The following is a 26,739-nucleotide window of genomic DNA, read 5'->3' as shown; positions in this document are numbered from 1 at the left end:
CTGGAGATGCTGCTGCCGCCCGCCGTTGAAGTTGCGGGGCACGCCGCTGCCGGTCTTCCCGCTCCACCGCCTTAGCGCCCCGGCGTCCGAAGGCGCACCCGAGCCGGGCCATGCAGCCGGGAGCGGCGCTGCAGGCCGTGCTGCTGGCAGTGCTGCTGGCAGGGCTCCGGGTCGCGACGGGTCGCCTGCTAAGCGGTGAGTGCGCGCGCGCTGGGGCGGGGGCTGGTTCCCGGGCGCTGGGCTGCGGCACCCACTGCACCCCACCTAAGGCTGACCGTCCTTAGGGCTACGGTGCCTCTTCTCTGGCCCTCCGCGGAGTGGGTGGAGGGGTGGCGCCCCCGCCCCACCAATGGACTTAGCCCTGCGGCGGTCCCTACTTCTAGAGGGGCAATCGCCCGGCTGCTGAGCCTAGCGCCGGTTCCCTGCGTGTCCTGGACCGCGCGAAGTCCGTTCCCCGCCCAGGGCTGCCATAATACCGAGAGACGTAGGCTAGATGGGGCAGTGAGCAAACTGCCCCGGTAGGCGCCCCCTCGGTCCGCTCCACTGAGAGCGGCGCAGTAGTCCCCGGGACCCCCACGCAGGGCTTGTCCTGCCCACCAGGGAGGTCTCCTGTCCCGGGAGACGGTGCGTACAGTAGGGATTCTGGATCGGCTGTGCCGTGGGAACCCCAGCCCGTTACTCCTGGTCTCTTCTGGGGGGAAAGGATCCAGCGCCTGGAATAAGAGCGCTTAGAGATCGGGAAAGAAGCCTAGTTAGCGCGGGGCAAGCCCCGCCTGACTCAGGGGAATGACTCTCTCTGCTTCCTTCCTCCTGTCGTGTCACTGCAGCCTCGGACTTGGACCTCAGAGGAGGTACAGTGCTCTGGCTCCTTGCCTCTTCCATTTGTTCTGCATGTCGAGACGGGGCGGTGCGGGGTGGGGGGCGGCGGAGGGGATGTCCGTTCCCCTGTCTCAGGTTTCCTTCGCAGGCAACAGATTGGCCAAGAGGGATGGAGGGGAATGAAAACCTCCGCTCCGTTATCGGTGCTTCCGAAGCTGATTGAAGGAATCTAAAGTTGGTTTCAGGATGGGGTGGGGTGCAGGGTGGCAAAATGGGAGGGTAACCGAATTCAGCTGTTTGGGTGACGGCTGCACGGGCTCTGTCCTCGGTGGCCGCCCTTCCCCTTCCTGCAAATGAGAGGAGAGAAACACTTCCTGAAGGCAGGGGGACCAGATGCACCCTGGGCCTTCTTCCAGCTCTGGCTCCCTCTGGCACTCACTGGCTGACTTGGGATGTGTGGCCAGGCTGGGCCATACAGGAAACTCGTTTAAGGTGTTATGTTTTCCCTTGATAATCCAACGATGGAAAAGTGGGGACTGCCAGTAAATTCAACTCCACCTTGGGGGTGCCTGGGGCTCATTTGTTTTTCCTCTGCTGCCTCATTTGGAGCCACCTTTAAGGACTCATAAAGCTGAGCTGACCCAGCCTTCTCCCCAGGGAGCATCTCAGCCACAGCTTCTCTGGCCAGTGGTCCCTAGTCTCTCTGGAACACCTCCTTAGCGAGAATGTCCCACTTTTGAGGCCTCCTAATTTGCTGATGGAGCAGTCCTGTTAGAATTTCTCTATTCAGCAAAAGGAGAAAAGTGACAGAGAAAGGGAGAAGAAGCGAAACTTTTACAACTTGTTTATTGAAAATTTCTTTACAAAGGCGATGAAAGAAGAAACTGAAAATAAGAATTCACAGGGGCTTTCCAGATTATCTGTATGTGCTCTGTTCCCATTTAAGCACTGAAAATGCAGTTAACTGCCTGTGGCCTTTTGCTCTGTATTCTGGACAATTTGGGGAATAACTAATGCTATCTGGCTCTGTGCACAGTTGCAAAACAAATTAGGAAAATGAGAACATTCTATGAGAGCTGGGAAGAGTTTCCCAAACCAAAATCCTTTATTCCTCGCTCTATGGCAGTAATTCACGCCCACAGCCCACAGACTGGCTCTGCATTGCAAGGGATTCCCCTTGTTGAAATCTGGTTTTCACTGTACATCTGGATCCAGAAACATGCTGTGTGTTCCTGTGGGTTAGGAAGCGGCAAGTGTTTCTGTATTCCCAGCACCTAGCACAGTGCCAGGCATGAGCGTACATGCAATACATACTGACTTAACGAAGGAGCGATGAGGCTAATGTTTTGGGTGCAGCACGGCTTTAGACACCCAGACACAAGCCAGGGTGGTGTGTACTGGTGAACGATTTTTTATCCGTCCTCAGTAGAATCTCATCCATTTGTCCTTGATGGTCTTCAGCCCTTCGGGTGTCAGTCAGATGAGACATATTACATGGGCTCCCAGTGCAACCTGAGCCTGTGGTGGCGTGGGGAGCAGAGTTCAGTGGTTATGGCTGTGACTTTGTAATCAGATCTGGGTTCTGACTCAAGTCATGCTATGGATAGCTTATGTGGCCTTAGCCAGACTAATTTCTCTGAGCCTCAGTTTTCTCATCTGTAAAATGGGGCATAAACAATATCTACAACAGTGGATTACTATGAGTGTTCAATGAGATAAGGTATGTATGTAAATGCAAAAGCCCTTAGCATAGTACATGACACACAGTAAGAGTTCACTGAACTTTAGCTGTTGACTTTAGGCAAGACCAGTAGCAGAAAACCCCATGGATCTGATGCTTTTATCTTCTGCTTATACCGTAGACTGGGTGAATATTCAGTCCTGCTATTGATACATACGCAGAGGGTTCCAGGGTAGAGGAGCCCACGCCTAACTTCAGAATGCCTCTCTTACCTGAAGGAACCCCCAAACAGAGATAACTCACTTTAAGCCACACTTAGTCTCCTGCGACTCCCTAATGGCATGGAAGTGTTATTTGTTTGCCTTTAAGTGAAACCATACATCTTCATCTACCTCTCTTTTAAAGATTAATTTTAAATGTCTGCTTTTCAATAATCTGTAATGGAACAAAGAAAACATGGAGTCTAAATCACTGTGTCTCCACACTGGAAGGGGTATTAATTTGCTCTGAGAGCTTAATGACACTAAAACAAGCCACTGATGAGTAATCAGAATTCCTGAAGCTTCATTCAGATGCCTCCAAGCGTCCCTGCTCTGGTATATGTTGGGGGCACTAAAATAGGTAGGCTTCTTTTTTTCTCTAGGTCAGCCAGTCTGCCGGGGAGGAACACAGAAGCCTTGTTATGAAGTCATCTACTTCCACGATGCTTCTCGAAGACTGAACTTTGAGGAAGCCAGAGCAGCCTGCAGGAGAGATGGGGGCCAGCTAGTCAGCATCGAGTCTGAAGATGAACAGAGACTGATAGAAAAGTTCATTGAAAACCTCCTGGCTTCTGATGGTGATTTCTGGATTGGGCTTAGGAGGCGTGAAGAGAAACAAAGCAATGGCACAGCCTGCCAGGACCTTTATGCCTGGATCGATGGCAGCACAGCAACATTTAGGTAAGTGTGTGGAACTCACAGCAGCTAACTCACTTGATGTAGCTGCAAAAAGAGGCAGGCTGGATCCACAGTGCCAGTCAGTGTGGAAGAGAAGTCCCAGCCAGGCAGAGCCCTGAAGGGATAGCAGTACTGGCAGGGCCACTGACCAAAGCAGTGGGGCGAAGGTGGTAAATCAGCCTTAACCTAGGCCCAGAGAACTCTGTCCAGGAGGGTGGCCCAGAAGCACAGCTTCAGTGGCATACAATGCTTGAAGTCAGTCGTTCTGGCTGCCCGGCCTTTTGGACTAGAACCCCAGTGAGAGATTTTTTTTTTTAATTTTTATTGGAGTATAGTTGATTTACTATGTTGTGTTAGTTTCAGGTGTACAGCAAAGTGAATCAGTTATACGTACACATATATCCACTCTTTTTTAGATTCTTTTCCCATCTAGGCCATTACAGAGTATTGAGTAGAGTTCCCTGTGCTATACAGTAGGTCTTTATCAGTTATTTATTTTATATATACTAGTGTGGATATGTCAATCCCAATCTCCTTATCCCTCCCCCTACCCCCTTACACCCTGGTAACCATACATTTGTTTTCTACATCTGTGACTCTATTTCTGTTTTGTAAATAAGTTCATTTGTACCCTTTTTTTAGATTCCACATATAAGTGATATCATATATTTGTCTTTCTCTGTCTGACTTACTTCACTCAGTATGACAATCTCTAGGTCCATCCATGTTGCTTCAAATGGCATTATTTTGCTCTTTTTTATGGCTGAGTAATATTCCATTGTATATATGTACCACATCTTTTATCCCTTCCTCTGTTGATGGACATTTAGGTTGCTCCCATGTCTTGGCTATTGTAAACAGTACTGCAGTGAACATTGGGGTGCATGTGTCTTTTCGAATTATGGTTTTCTCTAGGTGTATGCCCAGGAGTGGGATTGCTGACCCAGTGAGAGATTGAAGGCCTGTGGGGCTGAAGGGCCCCAGACTGCAGGAAATTATGATGACAGGCAAGAAATTAGAGCCAAGATCTAATTCTCTGGATTGACCAAGAGGGGACTTAAGGAAGCCTGCAGTTTGTAGAGCCCTTCTAAACCCACAGCACTGGACTCACTTCACACACCTGCCCCCCAGCACCATGGCATTGCCATCGTCCCTCCCTAAGAAAAGCAGTGACGTGGAAGAAAGTCAAAAAATATCAAAATTAAAAGGCAGGCATAAGACTGGAAAAATGTTGTAAGAAATTTAACAGTTATGATCTTTTTACAATAAAGAGTTAATATAAGTCAAAAAGCACTAAAAGTTTATATTAAGTCAGTAAAACCCCAAAAGATAAAGGGGCAAAAGACCTGAGCAAACAGTTCACAAAATAGAAAATCTAACTGGTAAACAGTCATATGGGGAAAACATTTAAACTCATTTTCAATCAAAAGAATGAAGATTAGAATATATCTTTATTACCTATTCCATTCAAGACAGCATGAAGTTCACCCATTATGCTATTCAGATCCACACCTTCATCTAAGTTCCAGGAGTCATTCCTCCAAGATTCTCGTGGGCCTCTCTCCTGGGAGAAACTTTAGAAAGGAAGCTTAGGAGGAACTACACTCCCCACCACTGCAGCTGGTCCCAGCGCCACGACTGATATTTATTGACCCCCCTCCTGCTCTGTGCAGTCTAGATTCCCCTCACCCTCTGTTCGGGGAGCCTCAATGGCTCTCTTACCTTGTGGCAGGACCCAGACCCTCGTCCCTGAAGAGTGTGAGGCCTAGTCGACTTGCATTGCTTATGCTGGAGTGATTTCATTTTTCTGCTTACCATCAAAATGGGGCACATGAGTACCAACAGGTACCCAAGTAGATAACCTGGCTGTCAAACATATCTCTCCCTGCTTGTAACAGCCGAGACACCTTCGCCTCATGATTAGGGTCCTGCAAAGAGAATGACTCCTCTTCTTGCCTGCTGGTTCCTGGACACAAGAATCCCCAAATGTCCAAGTGGCAGCCATTGTTCATAGTTCAATAACACTCTTGCTGTATCTTCTGGTAGAAGGATTCCCCCAGAATATACCAGGACCTCTAAACCCACAGAGCTCAGCATTGCAGAGACAAGAAACACAAATTCCCCAAGTAAGTACTACCAGTGAAGGTAAGCAGGGCTACTCCTCCTTTCATAAGCTATAGCTTTACGAAATGTATTTCTTAAAGAATAAGACCTGAAAGTCAAAATTACTTCTTTATCCACGGGCTGCAGAATGGATGTTGTGGTACCAGGCATGAAGACGACACTAATCTCCTTGTACATCTCCATCAGAGCTCTTGGGTGACCAGGTGCATTGTCAAGGAGCAGTAATACTTGGAAACGAATCTTTTCTTCTGACAGTAAGTCTCAACAGTGGGCTTAAAATGTTCAGTAAATCATATTGTAAACAGTTGTGCAGCCATCCAGGCTTTGTTGTTCCATTTATAGAGCAAAGGCAGAGTAGATTTAGCATAATTCTTAAGGGTCCTAGGATTTTTGGAATGATCACTGAGAACTGGTTTCAACTTAAAGTCACCAGCTGCATTAGTTTCTAACACGAGTCATTCCGCTCTTTGAAGCCAAGCATTGACTTCTCCTCTCTAGCTACGAAAGTCCTAGATGGTATCTTCTATTATAAGGCTGTTTTGTCTACACTGAAAATCTGCTGTTTAGTTTAGCCACCTTCATGAATTATCTTAGCTAGGTCTTCTGGATAACTTGCTGCAGCTTCTACATCAGCATTTACTGCTTCACCTTGCATTTTTCTGTTATAGAGAGGCCTTTTTTCCTTAACCTCATGAACCAACCTCTGTTAGCTTCAAACTTTTCTTCTACATCCCTTGGCTCCCAGACCCCAGAATACTCTTGGATGACACAGGATGATACAAAGGTCAGTGATTCAAAATGTGCACTGTGTCTTGGAGGATGCTGGCTCATCCTCACAAAGTATTGCCTCTAAGCTAGTGCTTCAGCTGTGTTTTCAACAAGTTCATCCATCACTCTGTCAAACTGGCAGCTTCAGGATGGGTGAATATGTGATGTGACTAGTAAATCCCCTGCCTACGCCCACATCTCCTTTGCTATAAACTAGGTTTTTTGGTCTGATGAGATCTTATTTGGAATTCTGTGCTGGTAGATCAAAGACTATGTAAGCATTTGGATAGTGGTGCTAAGGCCTTGAGGCTAGAAAGGCAAACCCATACCCAGATTGTATGTCTATTCCTATCAACATGAATCATTGCCCCTTTCAGGATGGAAGGAGTCCAATGTAGTCAACTTGCTACCAGGTTCTAGGCTTGTCTCTGTTCCCAGCAGACTGGTTGTTGGGCAGTAGCTAGATCAGCCTTGGTGAGTGGGAACGGCTACTGTTGAGCCCATGCATGGCCTCCATCCCTGCCACCATGGCTACCCTAGTATGTATCTATTATACCAGAGCTGGGGCAGCTGATAACAGGCTGGCTGACATCAACTGGCTAAGTCATTTTGTCTCCCTGGTTGTTTAGTGCCTCTTCCGTGCTAGAGGCTTTTTGGTGGGCTTTAACATATGATAGATTTTCATACTTTACCCCTACTCCCATATGTCTATTCACATCACTCTATCCAAGAGCTCCTTGTCCGCAGTCTTCCACTCTTTATCCTTTTAGACTTCTAATCAACTGGCTAAGCTCTTTGCCTTTACCCCTGAGTTTTTATATAGTCTAATCTCTAATAACTTCTCTTTCTATACTAAGTGGTTAACTAGGTATATCAGCTAAGCTCTGGCCATTGGGAGGATGTTTCCTTAACACTTGATCTTTCAGAACCACCTCTGAGTGAGACTGTAGTACAGCTGCTGCCCATTTGGAGTTGTACCCCCATGCTTGGCTGACCTATCCATGAACCAAGCTTAGGCTGCCTTTATCAGCTAGTCATAAGGGATTCCTCTATGCAGCTATAGGTGTAAGCTGAGGGACAGGCTCTGGTACAACAGTGGTAGATGTCATGGCAGTCTGCTATACCTGTTCATACAGTGCCATCTGGTCCTAAATATACCTCTTCCAACTTGTAATGAATTGATTCCAGGCCTGCCTAATCTTTTGACTAGGTACGTCTGACAGTGTCTCTCTTACATTGAGCAAGTGGATTGCATGTTCTCTTGGTGCTCCTTGCCTAGTATCAAGCCAGGAGTTGCTTTGCAAAAGGTGATTTTTTTCTCATCTATAGATGATATGGCCTTGCTGTAGAATCTTAAGAGTTTGCATTGTGATTCTCTCATTGGAGCTTGTACAGATTCTATATGGCATTATTTTTCTCACCACTGATACCTCTAATAATAGGGTCTGATGGATCGTATGGCCCAAGTGGGAAGTCTGCTTCCATCACAGCCTAGAACTGCTTCAGAATCCTTTTCTGCTCTGGACCGCACTCAGAGACACCTGTCTTTCATGTCAACTGGTATATAGGCCAGAGCAGTATTCCCAGGTGTGAAATATGCCACCTCTAGAACCCAAAGAGACCTTCCCCAGGCTATGCTTCCTTCTTAAAATTATTGCAAGACACTTCAAATTATTGTGAGATGAAGTAATTTGACCTTTAATTTGAAAGGGGTGTTCTGACATTCTCTATATCACTAGACACCTACCCAGTTTCATGAAGTAACAGGCCCCTGAATCTTCAAACGTTTACCTCCAACCCTTGGAGCACTTGAGTCTTACTAAGGCCTCCAGTCCTTGCTCATCTGGTTCAGTTAGCGTGATGTCAGCAACATGGTGGACCAGTGTGATTTTTTGCAAGATATCCAGGCAGTCTCTTTTCACATCATATTATGACCGAGGGTAGGAAAATTAGTATAGTCCTGAGGAAAGACCATAAAGGTATACTGATGTCCATTCCAAATAAATGCAGACTGTTTTCTGATTCTCTTTCTGATACAGGTGAAAAAGAATGTACTCACCAAATCTGCATATTAGGTACCCAAGGACGTGTTAAGCAGCTCTAGCAAAGATACCACAAATGGCATAGTAGGTACAATTGAGACTTCTAGTTGGTTGAATTTGTGCTACTCCAGTGTCATCCTTCAGGATCTGCCCGGTTTTTGCAGGAGCCAGACTAGTGAATTATATAGAGATATGACAGGGAATACCATCCTTGCATCCTCTAGGTCTCTAGGAGTGGCACTACTTTCTGTCATCTTCGCCTGGATAAGATATTGTTTTCTATTTACTATCTTGGAGAGAATAGGGAAGAATGCAGTTTCAGAGGCTTCCACTTGACCTTCTCCACTATTATAGCTCTTACCCCATAAGTTTTCAATTCATATATTTTAGGACTGGGGAATGACCACTGGATGGGTCCACTGTGAGCTGGTCCTGATCTCAGAGAGACAGCAGTGAGTGGTCCTGAAGAGAGATCTTAGTTCCCTGCCCAGGAATTGAACCTGGGCAGCCTGGATGAAAACCAGGTATCCTAGCCACTAGTCCACCAGGGGCTAGAGGCTAGAAGCAAAGTTCCCCTAGCTGTTACCCCCACTGGAAAATGTGTTTCTCAAGGAGACAAAAACTATAAAAGCAGGTACAAAGTTTATTATTAGAGACACAGCATAACATGTGGGAGAGCACACAGAGAAGCAGTTCGTTTATTTAAGACAGAAGCAAGGCAGAAATACACACCTAGAGAGAAAGGGTTCGGGCATGCTCTCTAATGAGGAGCGCGGTAAAGAGGTGATTTAAATCCCTTATATAGGATAGTCCTTCTGGGTCTTTGTTTACCTTTGGCCAATTCTCTACTTCTTTCACACCTGACCAGTCCTAGGACCCTCCCTTATATGCATGTGCGACTTTTTGCTAAGATGGATTCCACCACAGAGGCCTGTGGGGATATGTCCACACTTATTATGGTGTGGCGCCCCCTCCCTTTTTGACCCTCAAGGAACCTTTCTGTGCATGTGCAGACAAAGAAGTTTTCCTTGACCTCAGGAATGGTCATCTTATCTCTTTATTCCTGCAGAGCTCAGCTTCTGCCACTAGCCTTGTCCTTGGAGTGTCTGGGTGAGAACAAAGCTTCAATTTTATTCCACTTGACAAACACCAGCTGTCCGGCCCAGGGGCCCATCTATCTCCCATTTCAGTCCTGGGCCAGAACTCCATTTACTACTTAGCCTCAATATGCTCCCACTCAAAAGGGTAGTTTTAATGACACTTCAAGTCTTTGGGTATCAGTGTTGACTTGCACTCTGTGTCCAGCAGTCTTTGTAATATTTGGGTATTCCTCTTTCTCCAGCATATGGTTACTTGAGTAAATGGCCATAGGTCCCTTTGGGAGAATAGAGGAAATTACCATGTGCACCTACTGTGGTGTTGCAGGGTCTTCCTCCTTCTAGCAGTGAGTTCCAAGCCTGAAACCTGGCTCAAGTCCAGTAACTAGATGCCAGGCATAATATTCCAACCATTCCATCACCTGTGAAATAAAATAACATAAAGCCATAGGGCCAGTGGAGAGGAGAACAGACAAGCAGGAGGTCTACCAACAGGGTTGGAAAATTGCCTGGAGGTGACTAATGAGGTGCAGAGCCCAGCCCCAGTCAGGATCTCCAGCTCTCCAGACAGTGTCCAAGCAGACTTGCAAGCTCAGCTACCATCCAGGCGAATTCAACCCAGTGGATTCAGCAGAGGATTTTCCTTTTGGTGAACTGCAGCACAAGACTCAAGCAGAGCCATATGAGGGTGCTACACAGAGAGCTGTCTCTTAGCTGTCTCCTAAGGAGGGGCTCTGACAAGAGCTAGGCAGGGCAGCAGGGCTCATCTCAATAGCCTGAGCATCAGGGGAGATCTGGGCCCCGGAAGGAAACTGCTTAGGTGAGTAACAGGCGAACTACAAAGCCCAGCCCTGAGTCAGCACATGAGGTGGGTGCTCGCAGCATTTAAACTATCTATGGAATCTAAGGCTTTAATCTGGCGCCCACATATCCAACTGGGTGGCAGCATCATTTAATTTCAAGTACCATTGGGGCTGCTAGTGCACCCTGTCCAGGAGCTAGGGAAACAGAGACAAGAAATCAGGCGGCAGAGGCTGACAGAAGGGCTCATCAGCCTGATGAAGTAGAAACAACTTAAAACCTGAAGAAGACTACTTGGGCCTCTCGCTTTTGCCCCCACCCCATCTCTTGCTTTGAAGCCTCTACATGTCGGAAAGTCTCGCTCAGATGCTTGAATTTTCTATCCGCTCCTCAGAGCTAGGAAGGCAGCTATGGCTGTTGAAAAGCATGGGGAGATGGAAGCAAGGCAAGCTCTGGATGAGATAAGCCATGCCTCTCTCAATGCATCTGATTTCTAAAAAAAAGAGAAACAAAACCCAGTGAGCCGAAAGCAAAAAAGAAATAAGATCATCCAGACTTGCCCTGCTGGCTGCTTTTTCTCATAATTCCTTTGCAGACATTATATGGTAATATATCCCTCCCTGCAAAGGCAAATGTCAGATGATTGATTGTGATGTCCCTATTAGAAAGCGTGGTTCTACTTACTGGAAGCACTTCAGTTCCTCCCTGTCTCTTAAGTTCCTGGCTTAGTGGAACTTGATAGGAAAACAAAGGCTTTGAAGTCTTGTGGTATCCTTCTCCAGTTGCCTCCACTGTTGACCCCTTTCCTACAGGAACTGGTATGTGGATGAGCCTTCATGCGGCAGCGAGGTCTGCGTGGTCATGTACCATCAGCCATCAGCACCCGCCGGAATCGGGGGCCCCTACATGTTCCAGTGGAACGACGACCGATGCACCATGAAGAACAATTTCATCTGCAAATATTCCGCTGGTAATGAATCCTCTCTCAAGTTATATGGCTGAATTCTCAACCTCCTCTCTCATTTCATAAGCAGCTGCTGCTTCCAGGAATTTGTCACGTGGTCTCTGCGAAAGCTTGTTGCAAATGCCAGCAGTGTTAAACATTGGGAGTTCTTGTGAAGGGAGATGTAGTGACACTTCCTCACTGAGGAATAATTCTAGCACAGGAGAGGGGTATTAGATGCTAAGAGAAAGGATGAAGAAATGAAAGGGTCTAATTTATGTATGATAAGGCAAGAATTATGAGAACTTCAAGAAACAAAAAGCCCTCCAAGTGGACAATTATAATTCTTATTCCTTCGAGATATGAGATTGTATGCTGTAAGACCTTGGAATACAGTAAGTCCCTACATACGAACCTTCTTCAAGTTGTGAACTTTCAAAGATGCGAACCTACGTTTGCATGTCCAGTCCCGTAAGTTAGTTCACGTGTCTGGCGTACGTTGTCACATACGCACATCCTCTACAAGTGGTTGTGCTTTTGTGTACTTTACTGTACAGTACTGTATAGAGTATAGTAGTACAGTATCTTTATTTCAAGCCCAGGATGTCCTGAAGCAAGTGTAAAAGCAGTGGCGATGCAGCTGGTACTGTACTTTACCATAAGATTTAAAATGTACTGTACTGTAAGATTTAAAATGTTTTCTTTATGTTTTCTGTTTGTTTTTTATGTATTATTTGTCCGAAAAGTATTATAAGCCTATTACAGTACAGTACTATATAGCCGATTGTGTTAGTTGGATACCTAGGCTAACGTCGTTGGACTTACAAATGTGCTCTCCGAACGGAACTCGTTCGTATGTAGTGGACTTACTGTAAAGAAGAAATATGAAAGGAAGCTGGCCATTGTTCCTGCAAGTCTTCTACCAGCCACGTGACATTATTTTCTGGGGCTTTAGGGAAACAGAATAATGACCAGAGGAGGTAGATGATAAAATACACCAATTTTACTGACACTGGGCAGATAGAAGTCACTTTGATGAGCAGGGCATCATCCTGCTCCGTAGGGCACCCTCTAAATACATGCCTTGCAAATTTAACTGACGTTTGCTTCTAAATCTGTGAAGGGTTTTGAATTGGCTACAAGCCTGTAGTCTCACTGTGCTGAGGTTTCCCAAACTCCTCCATTATGTTGGACTTTGATCTAAACGTGAAGTGATTTTTGATCTGTTATGGAAGTTTCTCATCTCCCTGAAGCCAACTGCTTGACCCCAATTCTGCATCCTTTCCTGACAGAAGTAGAATGACTTGTTAGTTACATCTATTGAGGGACTAAATCCTGTCATTTTTAAATTGTCTGAATTTGGCTGTGCTTTTGCTGCTGAAGTTGTTTTTCCTCCCTCTTCACCCCTTCAGATGAATTCTCTCCAAAGACCTGGCCTTCCCCACCATACAGAGTTGTCTCAGGCAGGGAGGTTGCAAGGACTGAGGCTGGCTTAGCAGGGCACATTTTTAGAGCAATTAAAGCAAGGCGCTTGTTACAAACTGGCTGCCCATCACTTTTGTTCCTCATATCCTATTATCTCCATGATTTAAAATGTTGTACTTCTTAAATATTTTCTGAAATGTGAGATTTTGACATTTGTTTTCATAGCCTTTTATTTTTGTACTTTGAACCTAGTTAGGTTTTGTTTTTAATCATAATCCTTATTAATTTTGCTACTGCCTGATTTAGACTGAGTCCTGGCAGGAAAAAGGTGGCACACTCAAAGGGTTTAATGAGAAGAGTATAATAAAATGATGTTTGCCAAGGTGTGGGCACAGAGCATGAGATGGTGAAGTGCCCAGGAATTAGCTACAATGGGAAGTTGTTACTACCCCCAGGTTTCAAGGAGCAAAGGGGAGGGACTCCAGAGAAAGCTTGGAGTCATGGAAGAGGAGCCGCCCAATAGGAGCTGTAACCAGAGAACGCAGCTACTGTCAAACCACAGTGACGTGCGAAGGGGGCCTGGGGGATAACTGCCAGGACCCCTCTCTTCTCCTACTCTCTAATCTCCTGCTTCTGCCTCCTACTGGTTAAGTCCAATCAAGAACCAAAGGACAGGACTTCCCTGGTGGAGCAGTGGTTAAGAATCCACCTGCCAATGCAGGGGACATGGGTTTGAGAAGGTCCAGGAAGGTCTTTCCTGGTCCAGGATGATCCCACATGCTGTGGAGCAACTAAGCCCGCACGCCGCAACTACTGAGCCTGCGTGCTGCAACTACTGAAGCCTGCATACCTAGAGCCCATACTCCACAACAAGAGAAGCCACTGCAGTGAGAAGCCCACGCATTGCAATGAAGATTAGCCCCCGCTCTCCCCCTCTCTGCAACTAGAGAAAGCCCACGTGCAGCAGCGAAGACCCAACGCAGCCAAAAAAGAGCAAAAGGACAAGGGAGCCTCAAGACACAGTCCATAGAGTTCAGCCTCCAGGACACAGAGAAGGACCAAGAATAGATCCAGCAGAGAGAAGTGGGCACACAGAAAAAGACTAACACATTGCCTTTACGTGGCCCCCCTCCTCAGGATAAGTTCACACACCTCAGCACGCCATAAAAAATTGGCTTGATCAGACCCTTGCCTGTCTCCAGCCCCAGTTCTTACCACTCTTATTCCTCCCCGATCCCATTCCCCTCTGCCCCCTGTGAAGTTCCCCAAGAGCTCTTAACTGCTGTTTCCAGTGCTTGGAACACCCTTCCCTCTTTCCTGGTCAGCTCATTCTCAGCCTTCAGGTTCAGGTTCAACATCACCTTCTCTCGTCACAACCAAGTGCAGTAGGTGATCCTTGATGATAATGATGATGATGACAATGGTGATTTTCTATAAGGGGCGTTATTAGGACAATCTGCAGAATTTGAATAAGATCTGTCGATTGGTTAATATATATATCAATGTTGATTTCTTGGTTTTGATAATTGTACTATGGTTATGTTGGAGTATTGCCCCTCTCCCATCTTAAATACACACTGAAGTATTTAGGGAGTAAAGGGTAACTATGACTGCAACTTATTCTCAGGAAAAAAGTTATGGATGCGTCTGTATGTGAATATATATGTGTATGTGTGTGTGTGTACAGATTTGGATATAGACTTGTAGCTATAAATATATAGGATATATATAAAGAGAGAGAGAATAATCATATAAATGAAACGTGATAAAATGGTAACATTTTGGTGAAGGATACATGGGAATTCTTTGTACTAGTCTTGCAAATTTCCATAAATCTGAAATTATTTCCAAATAAGAAGTTTTAAAAAATCACTTCCTCTGGGAAGCATCCAGGGCCCCTCAAAACTAGGTTAAGTGTTCCTCCCATGAGGATCATAATACACACAGTACTTTAACTGCCTGTTTACAAGTTTGTCCCCTTCACTATATGTTTGGCATGAGGTCTGGAAATATACATGTTTGACCAGTTAATCCCTGCGCTTGATGGGCTAGGGGAAGGTCACCCAGTATGGTTGCAACAGGATGGCACAACATCCCACTATACCAGAGGGCAAGGGACAGGTTGAAAGATAGCATCTAAAACTAGATTTGACAACATGACCACATAGAGTAGGTGGTATGCTAGCCAGATCTGATCACTTGCTTCCACCTGGGGTGTGCTAAAGGCATAGATGCATTCAGTGGAAATCAGAGACAAATCATCTGAGGCCATGTGTCACAGACCATTGCAGCAATCGATGGAAGTGCTGCGTTAATTTGCCATGTTCACTGCAGTTTTGCCCAGTGGATTGAACTATGGAGGGACAAGAAAATGACTACATCATGTAATGTCTTTGAATATATGATGTATTGCAATATATCACAAAATTAACGTGTTAATATTCTCCTGTACTTCCCCATCCTGTATAATATAAGTTCCTTAGAGGGCTGGGACTACTTTTCACTTGCTATTGTATCTCTAATACCTAGCACAGAGTTTGTCTCCTTGTGATTTTAATTTTTCATTTGAATTTTTAAAATTAAAATCCCAGTTCAGTTACTTATTAGCTGTGAGATTTGAGCAAGGTGTTTAATCTCCCTGTACCTGAGTCTCCTTGCGTGCAAATTCAGAACCGCACTCACCTCATCAGGCTCTTATCAGGATAAATTGTGTTTGTTTTTAATAAAACATTTAGAGCATGATGCTGTTTCTATCATATAGCAGACATTTTTAATAAATGAATGGATTTGCATCATCTGTACACACACACACGATTAAAAGTTTCCTTTCTGCATAAAACTTCAGAATAGCTTTGACATCCTGGCCTTAGGACTGTGAATTCTAAAATTTTGACCTTATGGACCCTGACGCTCTGAACCCAGAGCATCTGATCAGTGTAGAGTCACCGCCAGTACAAAAGGCTGACACACTTTCAGCCAAAAGTAAAAACATTGATGTAGGTGGTCTGTGCAGCCCGACTCTCCTGAGGCTCTTAGAAATATTTTAAATGACCCGTGTTCTAGATCACCAGGCTCTGCCTTGGGGCTGGCCATGGTCTCCTTGGTCCCGGGCCACTTCCACTGCTTGGAGATCAGTACTTGTTGCTCTAAAATATCCCCAATAGGAATTGATCAAGTGTCTTGGATTGCTTTACAACAGCGCAGGCCTGGGTGTAGCCGGGGAGGAGTGGGGATTATTGTTGAAACCAGATTAGCCATATGTTCCTAAGAGTTAAAGCTGCGTGATGGTACATAGGGGTTCATTATACTGATCTTTCCACTTTTGCGTATATTTGGAAATTCTCATATTTAAAACTCTTAGTTTTAAAACTAAAAAGTTTACTTTTTAAAAAAGAAAAAGTGCCCAAGTAAAACTGGGGAAAGGCTAGTCTTTGTGCAGAAGAGATTCTTTGGACTTACTAACCTGGTTTCTAGTGTCTGATAATACTAAATGAAATTTATTGGACAACTGAATGAACAAATAAATGGATGCCATGCTCTGGCCATCTTCATTCAGATGGCATGGAAATTTACTTATTGCTCTCATTCTTGTTTCTTTCTGCTATAGAGAAACCAACAGCTCCTTCTACAAGGCCTGGAGGTAAGACTGTCAATTGAGATTTGAGTTAATTTGGGCTGTTTCACAGCTTTCGAAGCTTTTCACAGGTTTAGAACCACATGTTCTTTAAACCAGATTATTCAGCAGAAAGACCACTGGTGTTAACCCTGACCCTTTGGACAGGTATATGCCACACTGGACATGGCCAGTAGTTCATTAATCTCACTAGCGTTGTCTTTCTCTCAAATATCTGAAAAGTAATAGTTGCAAATTCAGTTTGGGATGTTACTTGTCATTACTGACAATATGAAAGGAATAATCCAGTCTAATGATCCAAGAAGCAAGTCAAACTGATAATTTATGGTCCTAGAAGTGAGTTGTTGGCCCTTCCCCTTGGCACTTCAGTACGTTATGGGCCTTGATGTCAGCTGCCTGCTGGTTGTGTCCGTACATGATTCTTCGCAGCAAGTCTCACCAGAAAGATAAAGACAAGTAAACTCTAGGTCAGCAAATTCAATTCTTTTACTTCCCTGGGTTTATAAATGGCACTGGTCACAATGCTGGTGCTTTTTGGCATCCCACCCTGAAGCTGGTAGGACCTCAGAGAATATCTGGATTTTGATGCCTTTCTCCAGGTTCTCAAGTCCATGTGTCTCTCTCCAGGTGAAGGAACAGAGACAGCAATGCCCATAATTCCAGAAGACACAGAGAAAGAAGATGCCACAGAAACACTGAAAGAAAGCAAAGGTATGTACAGAACTCTCCCAGAGAAAAATAGATAATAGGACTCTCCTGATCACGAATTCCCCATGATTATATACCCTACTTGGTTCTTTCCCACAGCGACTTAAAAATAGAACCAGACAGAGCACTTATGACTTTGTAAAAACTGCATTATATGTTAGATTTTGTCAGTGAAATACACAAATGGAGCTATCCTAAGACAATTGGGGCGATTAGACAAGACAGAAGGTAAAAAAAGATCTGCATGAAGACAGATGAGGCTTGAGAACCTCCCAGAAGTTGTTTGGGGGGAGGGGAACTAGAGAATGGATGTAGAGAAATAAGAGCAGAAAGACCCAGGCCATGATTAATATTTCTTTACGAGACAAACAGAGGAAATGGACATAAAAGATAAAAGAAAATGGAGTGATAAATTGGAGTGCTAATTGGAGTGCTAACCTCAACTCTCACCTCGAGTTTCAAGAGGGAGATCAGGGCTGGTTACTAGACTTATCATGGTGATCATTTCATAATGTATGCAAATGTCAAATCAGTATAGAATACATCTGAAACTAACATAATATTATATGTCAACTATATTTCAATTAAGACAAAAAAGAAAGATCTGAGTTTTGTCACTGGGCAAATTTTTAAAAAACACTTAATTTTTCAGTTTAGTTATTTGCATAATAGAAGTAATAACATTTTTCTCACCTACCTGAGAGCATTTCTGTGTCCATAAAATGAAACAGGATAGTGCAGTACTGCAATTCAGTTGTGACACTAGCCACCCCATGTTACCACAGACCCTACAGGTTAAGGGCTCAGTCCCCATCAAGACTGCCCTCACTTCAGATATCAGCCACAAGTTCAGGGGTCCCCAGTCCACCCACACTTCTAATCAACTGGCTACAATTCCAGGGAGTGCCCCATCGCGTTCAATAATTCACTAGAACAACTTACAGAACTCAGGAAAACACCATACCTATGACTATGTTTTATTATAAAGGTTACAAATCAGAAGCAGCCAGGTGAAACACATACAGTAAGGTCTGGGAGGGTCTCGAATGGGGACTCTCTGTGTCCTCTCCCTGTGGAACCAGGATGGGTAATCACCTTCCCGGCAAATCAACGTGTTCACCAGCCGGAAGGCTCCACCGCGCTTTGGCGTGCAGAGATTTTCTTAAGGTCTCATTACGTAGCACAGTTGATTTGATCGTTGGCCGTGTAATTGAACTCACCCCCTAGGCCCCAACAGCCCCCATCCTGAGACATCTCTGTCAGTATAAACTCTGATCTGGTCTGAAGGGCTCATGAATAAGGAAGTTACTCCTATTTCCGAGAAATTCCAAAGATTTAGAGCCTCCCGCCCAGGTACCAGGGACAAAGCCCAGTCAAATTCTTTATTATACAACAGATGTAATGTGTGAAAATGCTTTTTAAAAAATCCAAAGTGCTGTGCAGCAGTGGGTGGCATTTTTATTGCTCATTGTTACTACGGTGGTATTTAAAGTAGGTTTTGTTTGGAGGGTTTTTTTTGGTGGTTGTCAGGTTTGTAGCCTCACAGAAAAACAAAGCCACGGCCTCTGGATGGTTGAGAATCTTAACCAGTAAGAGTAGGAAAGGGATCAGTCCCCAATCATTGATTCCTCCCAAAGCCCCTTGAGGGAAAATTCTCTGGTTCTAAGACTTAAGTCTTAGGAAAGGTAAGGATGGTAGATCTCTAAGTGCCCTCCGCAGTCGCTGCTCATGGGCCCAGCTGGATCCAGTTATCGGTCAGAAACGTCAGTAAGGCTCTACAGTCTGATTCATGTGTTACACATGACCTTCTCATTCCTGGCAATAACACCGAGACTTCTGGCTTGTTTCTTTTTTCCTCCCTCTCCCCGATCCCACCTTGGAAACTACTGTTTCTGTCCTTAGAGTCAAAGACACCAGCACCCCCAAGCAGCCTCATCTTTGTTAACAAAGAGGAAGAATGAGAAAAGAGATAACCTCTTTCGTCTGAAAAAAATTCTTAATTAACAAAACTGCCCATCTTATATTTGCAAGAAACCCAAAAATGTAAACTTCTTTTCTCTCTGTTACTTCAGATAATAGGACAGGTAGAAAAGCCTCATTTATTGAAACTGGAAGACTTTGCTGTCTGGGTAACCATATCTGTTTCCTTCCAGAATGCGCTCCTTGGAATGCTCTGTGTTGATTATGCTTTTTTAAGTCTGTTTTGAAGCACACAGAAACACCACCAGTGCTGATAAAGTGTGCTTTTCTTTTCAGAAGCTGCCTTGAATCTTGCCTACATCCTAATCCCCAGCGTCCCCCTTCTCTTCTTTGTGGTCACCACAGGTGTATGTTGGGTTTGGATCTGTAGAAGGAGGCAAGTAAAACCTTCATCATGTAAACCTTTGTGTTTTCTGAACTCTTCAAGATTTGGACTTCATTAACAGCCATGGCAGCTCCAAGACAATCACTTCTACAGATTTGAGAGTAAATTTTCTGATGGGCTCAAGGCACTCAGAATTACTAAGCATTGTGCTTAGCTATGATTAAGAGAGTGATCTTACATTCTTTAATTTTTGTGTGTGTGGAAGATTTTAAACGACTTGAGGGGTGAGACTGTGTTATTCATCTGTGCATCCACACATCACTCAGCAAAGTGCTCTCATGCATGTATGCACTCACTCCAGGAATGCTTGTTGGGTGAGTGAAGGAATGAATAGTGAGCCCTTTGAAAACGACTGTTCCAAAGCCTGGCAAACCACTGAAACTAAACCACTTAATTCAAAATGAAATAGCCAAATCCTTTTAATTGACTTTTAATTGAATTCACAAGTGTAGATTGCTACAAAATAGCTGCACTAAGTAGCCTAAAGCACCTCTGTTAGTGGATCATGTGCCACCATTGTTGAGGTAACCAGAGGTCTTCTCAGCTACCTTTTTATTCCCCATCATCATGGTCTACATAGAAGAAGGAAAGCAAAGGTGCAGTTTAAGACTTGACTCACTTTGATGACCAATTTGAGATAAACTAGTAAGATTCCAATGAAGATCCTGCTTCATTTAATAATAACTTCCTTATAGGATTATTAGAAGAATTAAAGCAGTTAATATATGCAGAATGAGTATATAGTAAGCACTCAAAACTGTTATCTCTTCCTATGATCATTTTCATTAGTTAATTCCTTTTAACCTAAAAATAGAGTTCAGTTCAAAAACTTGCAAATATATTTTCTAACTGCTTACTCTGTGGTTGGGTCTTGATTTCCCTCCCTTACCTATCTATTTAGCACCTCACCACAATGTGGGATTGTGGCTTTGAAGCTGGAGTCTGTCTCGGGGTTTTAACCATTTTTGTGCCACAGACCCCTGTAGCAGTCTGGTGAAGCCTACGGATCACTTCCCAGAACAATATTTTTAAATGCATAAAATAAATCACACTGGATTACAAGGGAAGGAATAATGCTGTTATATAGTTTAGCAAAATATCTCCAACAACTAATGTGAAACGGTAATACACGTGCTCCTTTATTAATGCTTCTTTATTTAGTGGTGAGTATAAGTATCATAATACTGAAGTAGCGATGAGCATAAAATATTTTAAGACATCTTAAGTCATAACTGTGATGTGATATGAAAATATCTATGATTTCCGTTGGTGAACAAGTCAAGACATTACTAGTGGGAATTCCCTGATGGCCCAGTGGTTAGGACTCCGTGCTTTCACTGCCGAGAGGAGCTAAGATCCCACAAGCCGAGTGGTGCAGCCAAAAAGAAAAAAACAGAAACAAAAACAAAAAAAGCTATTACGACTCAGGTTAACTGCCCACATTCAAAACTGAAGGACAAGCTCAATTTCACTTAGAGATGGATTTTTTTAAATGTGATATTTTCCCCCATGCAATTCTATCCATGGACCCTCTGGAGTCTCTGGGGATCCCAGAGTCATCACCTCCGTTCTGTGCTCTGGCAGCAGTGAGTGATAGATACATAACAACACTTTCCTCTTTTATTCCCACCCCACCCGAAACCTTGACCTGTAGGTTGAGGCAGGTGAGAAGTGCAGTGTAGTGACTGCCCAGAATGACCCCCTCCTGCCTGCACAGGGGCACCGGGATGTTCTCAGTCCCCTTGTCCACTGAGCCCTGGTTCTCTTTACTCCTAGGAAACGGGGGCAGCCAGGCCCCAGCACGAAGGAGCAGCGCCCCACCTGGCCCGCTCCTCAGCCGGGGAACAGCCCGGACCTAGAGGTTTACAATGTCATACGAAAGCAGAGCGAAGCTGATCTAGCCGAGACCCGGCCGGACCTGAAGAACATCTCATTCCGAGCGCGCTCGCGAGAGGCCACTCCCGACACTGTGTCCTGTGACTATGACAACGTGGCCATGAACCCATCCGAAAGCGGGTTCGTGACGCTGGTGAGCATGGAGAGTGGCTTCGTGACCAACGACGTTTATGAGTTCTCCCCAGACCGAGTGGGAAGGAGCAAGGAGGCCGAGTGGGTGGAAAATGAAATATATGGTTATTAGGATGCACAAACGAACCCTGAACTGACAAGAATGGGAAAGAAGAGAGAAGCAAAAGTCTATTTTCTATAAGGAAAACACTCAGAAGGTCTGTGAAAGTGCTCAGATCAGGTCCTGGGGGTGAGCATGAGATCCCCTGTTGGAGCCGCAGTTTGGGCTATATCCCTTATCCCAGTCCCTCACCTGGCTGGAACTTCTGAGAAAGCACCTTGTCCAGCGTCTGGCACATAATAGAAAATAAACAACTGATTGTTACAACTGACTTTCAAGGGACAGTGCTTTCACTGGCGGGTGGGGTGGGGGTGGGGTAGTTGCTGTGGAGCTTGGGAAACCAGCCTCTAGGTTCTGTTTCTCTTGCTCTGTACAGCAGCAAACATCATCACAAAGAGACAGAAAGTACAGAATCTTTTCAAAGCCCGCCTATGCCAGCCTCGAGCTGGGCTGCGCAACAGCAATTCTTATATCTATTTTTTTCAAAGAATCAAATCAAATAAAAAGCAGGAAACAGAATGTTAGTCAGTCTGTGTCTACAGCCCTTCTTCTGCATGTGGCCTCTGGGGACCGTTTTTTCTTTTTCCTGACATCCAAACTTGGAAATATCTGACTTGGAAACACTTTAGAAACTGAAAATGAAGTTTGAATCTAGGCTTCTCGGCTTATTTGTGATCCCAGCCCTGTTACCGCACGTTGTTCTGTTTGTGTGTTTGTTTTACTGCAGCATCAACATAGCATTAGTAATAATGCTAATTATTTTACCTTTTTGTTTTCGGGATCTGACTATTTCAAAAACTTTTGGACTCAAATGCAGAGAAAAGTCACCTAACATCAGTCATTTACCAGACGAAGTTCTGAAGGTCATTATTTAAATCACCAACAACATCCCTCTATCAGCTTAATAATCTTAGTATTTTAACCATTCCTCGTATGTCTTGTTTTTGAATAGTTTGTAACTTTGCCTGACACATGGAGCCCCAATCTAGACAGAGTAAGCTCGTCTGGGTCGGAGCAGTATCAAATGTAGTGGATTCTAAGCAATGCCAATTACCTGCCTTACCAAGGCAGGGAGCAGGGGGGAAAACAAAAACATCATTTATGCCTGCTTCAGGGAAGTGTGTTCTGTGGCATTAACAATATTGCAAGCAAAAAGAGTGACCATATAGTCTGAAGGACTGATTCATTGTCCAAAACACTGAAGTTCCCACTTTGCATCAGACTTCCTGGCTCTGTGATCTGTGCCTTTATCCGCCTCGGTTCCCCTATGCTCTGGCCCCTCCTAGGCTGCAAGCACCATGAAAGCAGGGATCCAATCTGCCCTGCCAGCCATATACCTCCTGCACCCAAGACAGTGCCTTGCGTAGAGTAAACCATCAATACTCGTTGGACGGATGAACAGTTCCTCTTTCAGAGTGATGTAAAATTACCCGCATATTTCAGCTTAAAAGTCTGTAGGACCCGATTTTCACACTCTACCTGGATGGGGGGAGGATATTGAGTTATTTTAGTTTGAAAAGCACTCCTACTGCCTGGGAAGAAGGAAGCATTAGTAACAAGTAAACAGAAGCTAGTTAACAACTTAATTATGTCACTAAAACTTAAAATGAGGACCCATTCTTAAGGCTATAATCAGAGCTAACCCTCTGCATCTTCCTTTTGTCATTAGTGTCTTGTCTCCGCTGGGAACCACAGATCTCTTATTCTGTGTTTGCACACAGCCAGTCATACCCTGTATTTACATTATTCAATTTCTTTTTTCCTCCTCAGATTTCTTAGCTTGAACTTAGCCAACTCCATTTCTATCTCTGATTAATTACACTTCACCAGTTTAACAAGCAGCTGTTAAATGTGAAGCAATATGTCCAAACTGAACATTGAGCTTACCCGTCCTGGTATCGTTTGAAAATTTAGTTAACCTCATTCATCATTTAAAACCATAGTTTCCAGCTTTTTTTTTTTTTCACTGTGACACACAATAGATGAAATGAATGTATCAGATAATTCCTTGGATCTATCCATTTAAAAATAATTTCTTGAATACCTACTATGTGCCTGCCACACACTGTGCCAGATGTGACACAGCCGGATGTCAGGCTAAGGCTTAGACAAGTGGGATTGTAGGTTATGTACATTTCCCAACATGGTATTTATAAAGCTCTTTTTTTTTCTCCTGTTATACATTCATTCATTCATTCAAAAAGTTTTCACATACGTACTTTGTGTCAGGAAATATGCTAAGATCTAGGCATATAATGGTAAATAAGACAGACACAGGCTCCATCCATGGAGCTTACATTCTAGTAGGGAATGAAGCCACATCAGAACACAAGTGAGTGAAAGAGAATTTGCTGTAATCAGTTTTTGTTTTTTTTTAAATTGTGTGCAGCTCTTTCTAGTCTCCCTCCCCTTTCCCTTCCCTTCCCTTCTTTCCTGTTCTTTAACCTTTCGGTCCTGAAGCCATTAGGCAAGTCAGAGGAAGGTAGCGTCCATGTCCGGGGACATGGGGGGACTTGGTGACTTAGATCAGAGTGTCACGGTGGAGCAGGATGAGGAAGATGTCCATGCAGAGCAGAAGTCTGGTTCGGGTGTGGCCCAAGTGAGTGAGGAGGCCATCCACACAGGCCGAGGGGCAGCAGCTACGATGGGAGATGGGCTGCACAGTGGCGTTGATGAAACAAGTAAGCATGCTAAGGGTAAGAAGTGCCAGGCTTCTCACCATCGGAGAAGGGAGTTGCAGATATGAAAAAAGAGAAAACTGGAGTGGGCTCCGTGATATTAGATTGAAATTAGAAATATCGGTGTGATCTCATGATTTTCAATATACCATGTATATATATACATATATCCTCTAGCTGGCACTCAGATCTTGGCTTCTAAATAACATTCTTCAGTAAAATAAACCAGGGCTCCTTTTTTTTTTATTCAATACTCCAGTTCCTTCATGGTTTTGGTTTTTTGTTTTGTTGGTTTTCTTTGTTTTTATCAAAGGGCTCCTTTTTTAATTGAAGTAAAGCTGAATTACAAAAGAGCTCCTTGAAAAAATTGCTGATTCCGTGGCCAGAGTAGGGAAAATACTAGATTAGCTTGGAAAATTTTTTTGTGCAGGAAAGCAAGGAAGTATCCAAGAATGATGGATATGTGTCAGCAGATCACAGGAGCCAGCTTACAGTGGGCAGCATTGGCCAAATGTGGGATAATTTCAGCATCAAAATAAATAATTATAGTGATAGATTATAAACCACTGGATAAACAGGAAACCTTGCTGACATAAAATAATAAATGAATAACCTAATAGTGGATTGCAAACTGTAGAAAGAGTTACCAGATGAAGGCCTAGGAAATAGCATGCCCAGAGATGGAAAAGCAACAAAGCCAATTCTGTACACCCCCTCCTTTTTTTTCCTTTAAAGAATAGTAAGTGGTTAGTAATTGCTAACTAATCTCTTTATTTTTGAATTCTGAGTTTGAACAGCAGAATGAAATAATGTCTATACTGAGTCACCGGAGCAAGGGCATCAGGAGAAACCAGTTTTTCAAAATAGAATAAGAACAGGTAGGGCTTTCCTGGTGGTCCAGTGGTTAAGACTCCATGCTTCCACTGCAGGGGGTAAGAGTTCAATCCCTGGTCGGGGAACTAAGATCCCACGGGCGGCACAGCCAAAAGAAAAGACCAAGTATAGGTTTCAAAAATACAAAGTTATTAAATATGTATTATCACAGAATAGACACTAAAGAGTTTTCTATCAATATAATGAGTTATATACTTTAGCAAAATTTAGAGCCCATCAAGGGCTCAAAATTTGTGCTATTCCATTCTTATTTTTTCTCTTATGGCTTGTGTTTGGTTCAAGGCAATATCAAGCAGAGTCCATACTTGTTTGGCTGAACTGTTGTAATTAGAGGAAAATGCCAGTGAACATTTCATGTAAGGCAACTTTTGCTAGGAAGTTAGAAGCTGCTTTAATTGTTTCCACCACCAGGTGGCAGTGTTAGGGTACCATAGAAATTTTACTTACTACTGTACTGATGTTTATTGGTTTCTGACAAGTGACTTTCTGCAACTATAAGGGAAAGGGAAGTAAAAATGATATAAGGAGAAATAAGACAGTACAATGAAGTAGTTAAAATCCTGGATTCTAGAAGCAGAGTGTCTAGGTTCTAAATCCTGCTTCTGCCACTTACTGGCTGTGCAATCTTGAACAAACTACTAAATTACTTAAGCCTCATTTTCCTCATCTTTAAAATGAGGGTAACATTACCTACCTAAAAGTGTTGTGAGAATAAAATCACGAATATATTCAAAGCATTGACACATGTTAATGTGTTGAATTGCGTCCACCAAAATTCATTCGTTGAAGTCCTAATCTCCAGTACATCAAACTGTGACCCTCTCTGGAGATAGGGTCACTGCAGACATAATTAGTTCACAAGAATGAAGTTATTCAGGTGGACTCTAATCCAATATGGTCAGTGTCCTCTTAAAAAGGGAAAACTTGGACACAGACACTCACAGAGGGAGAGCATCATGTGAAGATGAGGGCAGACTTGGGGTGATGATTCTACAAGCCAAGGACCACCAGAGATGGCCAGCAACCACCAGAAGCTAGGGGAGAAGCATGGAACAGATTCTGCCTCAGAACCCTTGGAAGAAACCAACCCTACCAACACCTTGATCTCAGACTTCCAGCCTCCAAAACTGTGAGACAATACTCTTCTGTTGTTTAAGCCTCCCAGTCTGTGGTACTTTGTTACAGCAGCCTTGGGAAACAAACAGCACGTGAAAAGTACTAATTCATATTAGCTGTTATTAGCCCTGAACACTTTTAATATAACTGTACCAAGGCAACAAAACCATTTCTACTGTAAATTAAAGTGCATTTTCCAGCTGTCAGGGATTTATATCCTACACACACACACACACACACACACACACACACACACACACACACACCACCCAAATCATGACATACTATGGAGCAAGAGAGAGCAAAACTCCCAACACAGGGAGGGGGATTTCAGTGAAACACAGGAAGATACCTGCTGACAATGAGAATTATAAGGTCTTCATTCTCTGAGGAAGCTCACACAGAGGCCACATGACCCCCGAGAGGGGGTAGGATTTGGAGCCCTGTGGTTTTGAGCTTCCCAGCCACACCCTGTAAAACTGTTAGTTCTTCTTAGCAGAGGGGGCCTCCTGCTGGTTGGAGAGTTGAATTTAATAACTGTAGCATCACTCTTCATCTCAGGGCATGAATTTCAGTCA

General features: G+C 44.0%; 1 protein-coding gene across 2 annotated transcripts; it reads left to right on the top strand.

Moving 5' to 3' along the window:
• LAYN (layilin) lies at positions 1-21,922 on the top strand. 2 transcript variants are annotated; one of them, XM_082660328.1, is made up of 7 exons: positions 1-195; positions 3,144-3,441; positions 11,083-11,240; positions 16,246-16,278; positions 16,900-16,983; positions 19,237-19,336; positions 21,122-21,921. In XM_082660328.1, exons 1-7 carry the CDS (start codon positions 111-113, stop codon positions 21,483-21,485), a joined length of 1,122 nt encoding a protein of 373 aa, XP_082516454.1. In that variant the 5' UTR covers positions 1-110; the 3' UTR covers positions 21,486-21,921. The 2 variants fall into 2 exon arrangements, with proteins under 2 accessions (XP_082516454.1, XP_082516455.1); XM_082660329.1 differs by lacking the exons at positions 1-195; positions 3,144-3,441 and adding exons at positions 5,765-5,816; positions 8,370-8,456 and having other exon boundaries at positions 21,122-21,922.
• The last annotated feature ends 4,817 nt before the right edge of the window (positions 21,923-26,739 follow it).

This window comes from Grampus griseus (genome assembly GCF_964374135.1).
Source record: "Grampus griseus genome assembly, chromosome: 8".
Lineage (NCBI taxonomy): Eukaryota > Metazoa > Chordata > Mammalia > Artiodactyla > Delphinidae > Grampus > Grampus griseus.
This window is presented reverse-complemented; position numbering and strand designations above follow the sequence as displayed.